At 39.9% G+C, this 7,366-nt stretch overlaps 2 protein-coding genes across 2 annotated transcripts; both read left to right on the forward strand.

Annotated features, from left to right (window-relative positions):
- The first annotated feature begins 716 nt into the window (after positions 1-716).
- On the forward strand, positions 717-3,308 carry SAUR21 (ARM repeat superfamily protein). Its single transcript, XM_011096815.3, has one exon. It carries the CDS (start codon positions 1,160-1,162, stop codon positions 3,194-3,196), a length of 2,037 nt encoding a protein of 678 aa, XP_011095117.1. The 5' UTR covers positions 717-1,159; the 3' UTR covers positions 3,197-3,308.
- A 2,373-nt stretch (positions 3,309-5,681) lies between these two features.
- On the forward strand, positions 5,682-7,366 carry LOC105174648 (transcription repressor OFP1). Its single transcript, XM_011096816.3, has one exon. The coding sequence runs from the start codon at positions 5,893-5,895 to the stop codon at positions 7,126-7,128; it is 1,236 nt and encodes a 411-aa protein (XP_011095118.2). The 5' UTR covers positions 5,682-5,892; the 3' UTR covers positions 7,129-7,366.

Consider the following 7,366-nt stretch of genomic DNA (forward strand, 5'->3'; position numbering starts at 1 on the left):
TACCCACACCCCTACCCCGCCCCCCTCCTCTTAATTGTTATCCATTCACCCACTCCTCCAGCTCATCATTTACATATATGCCAACCTTTATCTCTCTCTCTCTCTCTATGTTTTTTTTTTTCACACACGCCTTTATATTCATGGACGCACAACTTGGCCATTGCCTTATTCAATCTTTTCCTGTTTGTTTCTTTTTTTTTTTTTATACCAAAAATTTTGAATTGAGATAATTATATATATACCTCTATCTTCTGATTTGTTTACACAATTTGTTTATATTTTTTTTAGATAATTATTCATACATCCAATAAAAAACGTCGACATTATTTATATTTTTAACAAATTCTACGTGCATCCACAAAAAAATATCACAAACCCAATTTTTTATTGTTAGGAGTGATCTGTATAATGTGTAAAATCAATATTTATAAATACTGCGTATCTGATCATTACATTGGAATCCAAAATGAATGCTATGTTAATCATGTGTAGGTAATAAATTGGAATATTGAGGTAAATTAAGTGGTATTCTTGAATATATAGAGACAATACAAAAGCTATGAAGATGAGTTCGGGAGAGGGTTGCCGACTTTCGGCGGCTGTTGTTTGGCAGAGTCGTTTTGAATTCCTCAAACTTACTTAAGCTTATAAATTTGATGAGCTTCGTTGCCATCGACCAAATTGAAATAGTGCCAAAATGCTAACGCCATCTTTTAATTTTTATCACAAAGACAAAGCCATATATATATATATATATATATATATATATATTTGAATTATTTGTTTAGTGAGTTAACACCCAAACAACACAGAGATAAACTGCTGACTACCTAATACCATATTTAAGTTTGTTAATGTGTTAGGCATTGTACACTACTCCATTAATTGGAAGTTGTATTTGTTTATAATATTTTTTTCTTTTCTTTTGTCAAAAGTAAACTTTAGAAGAAGCATCAAAGTTTGGTTCATATTCACAGCTCATACATACCCTTCTTTCTTGATTTCAATTCAATTTTCCTTCCAAGAAAAAGTCTTTCATCTCTATCTACCTGCAAATATACATCAATTCTTCAATTTTTGTTACGCTCATCTTCGCACGCGCATAAATCCTTAACTGCAAATTTGACGTCAATTTTTTCCTAGTTTTCGGCGTTGGTGGATGGCTGTGTTGCAGGAGGCTTTTCCGGCTCGAAAACGGCGGCCTTCGTTGGGAGCATTTGTGTCGCCGAATTTCTCCGATCAAAAGCTCCTTCGATCGCTGTTTATTGTCTCTCAGGAGATTTCATCTCTGCAGCCTCTGAGAATTCTTCTCAAGAAAGCCTCAGCATCAATCATCAGAAAATCGAGGCTGATTTCAATCCTTTTCGAGGAACTCGTTTGGAATCCGGTAAATGTTTTCCCGCCTTCTGCTGCTTTGTGCTTTGAGGAATTGTACATAGTTTTGCAAAGAATTAAGGTGTTGCTTGAAGACTGTTCCAGCTGCAGCAAAATGTGGCTGTTATCGCAAATTCCTTCAATTTCTACTTCTTTTGATCAATTGATGGTTGAATTATCCACCATTCTCGACATTCTGCCCCTAAAAGAGCTGAATTTGATCGAAGATGTTGAAGAATTGGCAAACTTGATCAAGAAGCAGTGTTCAGAAAAAGCTACGGACTGTGTGGATAGGGACGATGAAAATCTGAGAACCGAGGTTCTGAAAATGCTGGACAATATTAAAAGAGAAATTGTCCCCGATCATTCGAAGCTTTCCGAGATTTTTGAGAGATTAAATTTAAGTGATTCCACGAGCTGCAGCAATGAAATTGAGAATCTCGAAGATGAAGTTCAGAATCAAAACGACGACAAATCAAAGGCGGACGTAATTGCGCTTATAGGACTTGTGCGCTATGCCAAGTGCGTGTTGTACGGCGCCTCCACGCCTAGAATCACAACCAGGCGGCAGAAATCGGCGGGAGAAGTAAATATCCCAGCGGATTTCCGGTGTCCGATCTCTCTCGACTTGATGAGAGATCCTGTGGTGGTGTCCACCGGACAGACTTATGATCGGTCGTCGATAACCATGTGGATCGAATCAGGACATGCCACGTGTCCAAAGACAGGTCAGCCCCTGGCCCACACGCAACTTATTCCCAATTTAGCGTTGAAGAATTTGATAGCTATGTGGTGCCGCGATCAGAAGATACCGTTCGAGTCAACAGAAGTTAACGTCAAACCTAACGGCGTTGTTTTGAATAAAACCGCATTGGAAGCAATCAAGATGACTGTTTCCTTTCTGGTGAATAAGTTAACGGCGTCACAAACGACAGAGGTAGTTGATCGCTTAGTTCACGAGCTTCGTATCCTGGCTAAGACTGATTCGGATAGTCGAACTTGCATTGCGGAGGCCGGGGCTTTGCCTTTGTTGGTCAAGTTTCTGGGATCGGAACATCCGAGTCTCCAAATTAATGCCGTTACAACCATTCTTAACCTGTCTATACTAGAAGCTAATAAAACAAGGATTATGGAGACTGACGGGGTACTAAACGGCGTTATTGAGGTGTTGAGGTCGGGTGCCACCTGGGAGGCCAAGGGGAATGCGGCAGCCACCATTTTTAGCTTGACCGGCGTACATGCATACCGGAAGAGGCTGGGGAAGAAGACACGTGTTGTGAAGGCATTGCTCGATTTGGCAAGGGTAGGACCCACAAATTCTAAGAGGGACGCTATGATGGCAATCTTGAATTTGGCAGGAGATAGAGAGGCAGTTGGGAAATTGATTGAGGGTGGGGTGGTGGATATGATTGGCGACGTGATAGATACGCTGGTAGAGGAGGCGGTGGCCATTCTTGAGGTAGTGGTGAAACGAGGTGGATTAGTAGCAATTTCAGCTGCTTATCACGGGAATTTGATAAAGAAATTGACAACAGTGTTGAGAGATGGTTCGGATAGAGCTAAAGAAAGTGCAGCTGCAACACTAGTGAATATTTGTCGGAAAGGGGGATCGGAGATGGTGGCAGAGCTTGCAGCAATAACAGGGATTGAGAGAGTGGTTTGGGAAATAATGGGAACGGGAACGGGACGCGCAAGAAGAAAAGCAGCTACATTGTTGAGGATTCTAAGGAGATGGGCAGCTGGACTAATTGGAGAGCATTTCAACACTCAGTCCTCTTCAACTGTGAATATGACTTCAACTAGGATAGTATTGCCTGCATAAAGTTGCTGCGTTTTTTTTTTTTTTTTGGCTTATTTTGCATTATTGTTTCTTCAAGATTCATTTGTTCGATACACATTCATTTACTCAAGTATAGATTCTCTAAATTTGTTAATGTTCTTGTCCGAGTGCTATGTCCAATTCCAAATATCTGTCTGCCAAAAATTGTATACAGTGGGGGGAAAGACTTATTTTATGGTTAACTAATAATATGTTAGCCAACTAAAAAAATGGCTCCTTAGTCTTTTGCTTCGTCTTTTCCCTCTATAACAGCCTTTGGACTTCTATTGCAGTTGCGAGGATTAAGTTCTTCAATCCTAGTTAACGAATTAAAACAGTACATCGATATATGGATCAGCCAAACCCCAGTGAATTTAAATGATCCATTCGATACTTCTAAGAGTTGAGTTCCCCAAATGCCTGGTGGCAGTACATCTCCATCACCTCCCCATAGTTTGTTCAGTTGGTGGAATCTTGAAGCAATTGATCTCATAACCAGTTCCTATCATCAGTTGCCTTTTTGTTTCTGTATTAGTTTGCTTTTGTAATTCAGAATAGCTGCCACTGGAACTCATTTATGAGTTTGAACGCGAAGTCCAGCCATAAAACAAAGAAAAAGGGAAGAACGTAAAGTCCTAATTAGAAACTGCATTGAAGGGGAAAGTAAAGTTCCAATAGTGCTAGTAAGATTTAATAGTCAATATGAGTTGCATATATTCGGTCTTGTGATGAATTGCCGCAGTTTTTCGTAACTGAAGGATTATTGGAAACCATTATCTCGCAAACACAATCCCGAATTAGGGAAGTTTAAGATATAAAATGTTGAGGCTTAATTTTAGCTGGACAAGACAAAAATGCGGGAGGGATTGGCCCAAGATTGGAGCAAGAATATGGAGCCTGCTTTCCTGCCCAACTTTAGCAGCACTCTCTCTATATAGGCTTTAGCCCCCATGAAGAAAGAGCTTAGCAAAATGGCTCTTTTGGGTAGATACCCCTTGGAAGTTGCATTCCTCTCCATCACTGTAAACATCATAACTTATTTTTCTTTTCTTATTCCATTTTCTCAATCCTCGGACTCACTCAATATTATTTACATCCATCATCACAAAAGAATGAAATTCAACCAGAAATTAAGGTGGTACCTAATTGTAAATAAATGAAGTCATTCACAATATTCATGAATTAGTCAAATCTAGTTGTACTTATCCGCTGCACGCATGTGCAATTAGATGTAGGAAAAAAATAAAGAAAGAAACTGTACAAAGATGTTTCATTGAATCTCATCACAAAATTATTATAGTTAGAACACACTCTGTCACGTGTTATCTGATTAAATCGACCTATGCATGCAATGCGTAGAATTTGCACTAGCTAGCTAGCCACGAAAGTTGTAGTATCCTTTCCTCATCTGTTTCTTCAACCATCCCTATCGGATTTCAAAGGAAAGATGTATTGCTCTATGGAATTCAGTTTTCTGCCATTCTTTTCACACATTTAGGACTAAGATTGAATCTAGTTAAAACTAGTAAGATGTAGATAAAGATTTGAAGATTACATAACAGGTTCCAATCTTCTTCTTGAATTGGAAGCAATTAACCTCCATTCGATCAGGCTCATGAATTCCATCCAACACTCACACAATTGGTTTACATTTGAATAAATCCCATTATTCAAAATGATTTTCAAGTCTCAATTAAATTCCCTTGTACCAGACTGTCGTTTTCAACGAATACAAAGTTGAGATGGAAATGTCATCCGTGTGTTAAAAATTTAGGAGCCCCTACCACAATCACAAGAGGCTCAAACACAGCTATAACTTACCAATAAAAGTCATACACACATTATATCAGAAGATGAATTGTGCTATTGATTTTCTTACTAAAAAGGGGTTATGGAGGGGAATACCAATTTGACAGCCATGTGGGTGTGTCTATGCCCTCATCTTCCATATTTGAGTAACATAAGAAGATTGCACATGTTGTATGACAAAGTTTTTACATGCAGTTGTTACATCCATGATTTTGATGATTGATTCCCTGAAATAGAGGATGAGATGGGCTATAGCCTATGCCTACTCTTACATGTTGGGCTTCGATATTTTGGGAAGGAGCTATTTAAATTATTGTACAACTGCTTGTAGGAAATTATAAGGTTTGGGGTATAACTTGAGACAATGAAAAACAAGATTTGATGAAATTGAATGTTAATAGAATGCTACAAGTTATACGTGCAATGATGACTCTTTCCGTAACATTTGTATTATGATTAAGACAAACAAATCAGTTTCATTGTTTGGTTAGTGTCATTATGACTAGGATAAACAATATGGATGGATGGTCGTTATGTCTTGATAAGAGTTGCACCACAGCAACTGCTAAGGAACAAACTTTTCCTGTTACGCACTTAAGCAAATTGATTAGGGGCATCAAAAGAAAAGTGGGGGTGGAAAGAAACAATAATTTCAATAGAATTTCGGGGAAGGACAAAGCGCAGGCCTGTGTGGCCATTTGCTTTGCGACAGAATTTTTCTTCAAACGTGGGACCCATAAAAGTCCCACTTTCCTATTTATCCAACATCATAGTCGCTCATTCAGTCCCAGAGAGCAATACAGAGTGTATAAGCAGCAGAAACGAGTGTTGTATATCTTCTATTTCTCACACTCTCATTCAGACAAAAAGTATCAGAATTCGGTTCCAAAATGGGGAATTACAGGTTCAGATTATCAGATATGATACCAAATGCCTGGTTTTACAAGCTCAAGGACATGAGCAAGCCTAGGAACCAGCACAAACTCGCAAACCCCACTAAGAAGAAACAAACGCCATCGTCGCTATCATCGTCCGCATCATCATCACTCTCACCCTCATCAGTTGCACCACCAAATCATCCATCCAAAATTACAGACCAATCCCAACTGTCAGACCAGAGGAAATCCTACTACTTCTCTAGGGACCTTACCTTCCACCCCAATTCCCCCACTAAGACAAGAGTCTTGGAAAAACAGTTCCCAATAGAACCACCCCGAAAATCATCCAGGAGAAGAAGGAGCACCAAGAGAAATAGGCCTCCCAACAGGCAGCCCCAGCGGCTCGTTTCCTCGTCGATTTCTGCCAGTTGTAGCTGCCGTGCCACTCTGGAATCCGTCTGGAACAAGCCCCATGATTCTACTCCAGAAGAATACCCAAATTCTCCTCTTGATGATCAAACTTCTACGTCTGAGGGCGACTCTGTCTTGACTGAATACGGCTCAGGATCAGACCGTGGCCTAACCCCTGATTCTTCTGACGGCATGATTTCCAATTTCTCAACCTCCTGTAAATGCAGAACAGAAAACATCGTAGTAGACATGACGGGTGATAACAAGCCGTTGAATGGCGAGTTTGACAGGGTTCCCGAACTGGATCACCTCCCTCCAATCATCACAAAGAAACATGCTGAGCCGACAAAGATTCAGAGGACCTCAGCGGAATTCTCGGAGAGAAACGCGTACGGGTCCCTGTCTGTTAAAGTTGTCAAAGAGGATTTCTTAAGTTCCGGAACTTGGAGTAGTAAAGATCAGAGTAAAACCAGTACGAGTCCCCTCAGGAGATTGTCCGGGAATTCATCATCTGCAGGGGTGAAACTCCGAATGAATTCTCCAAGAATTGTCAACCGGCGGATCCAGGGCAGAAAGAGCGCATCATCAAACTCAAGTTGGGGGTCAAGGCGCAGTGTTTCTGAGAGTTTCGCGGTGGTGAAATCGTCCAAGGATCCGCAGAGGGACTTCAGGGAGTCTATGATGGAGATGATCGTGGAGAATAACATCAGGGCTTCAAAGGATTTGGAAGAGCTCCTGGCATGCTACCTTTCGTTGAATTCTGATGAGTATCACGATCTCATCATCAATGTGTTCAAGCAAATTTGGTTTGACTTCGTTCACGTTCGTCTCAAGTAGTAATTTTGCGTCCATATATATATATATATATATATATTGTTTAGGTATATTAATTGGATATATATATATATATTAATAATGTAGTTATTAAGTAAGTAATTTGTTGCAATTGAAGTGTAGCAGAAAACATGTACGTACGTATGAGGTTCTTGTAAGTTGATGATCAGCTGGGAGACTCCTAATCTCCATTACCAATCTATGGAGTTGGCAATAAATATGGATTATGTGTATGCATATA

This window comes from Sesamum indicum, linkage group LG11 (assembly GCF_026168435.1).
Source record: "Sesamum indicum cultivar Baizhima isolate 11 linkage group LG11, ASM2616843v1, whole genome shotgun sequence".
Classification (NCBI taxonomy): domain Eukaryota; kingdom Viridiplantae; phylum Streptophyta; class Magnoliopsida; order Lamiales; family Pedaliaceae; genus Sesamum; species Sesamum indicum.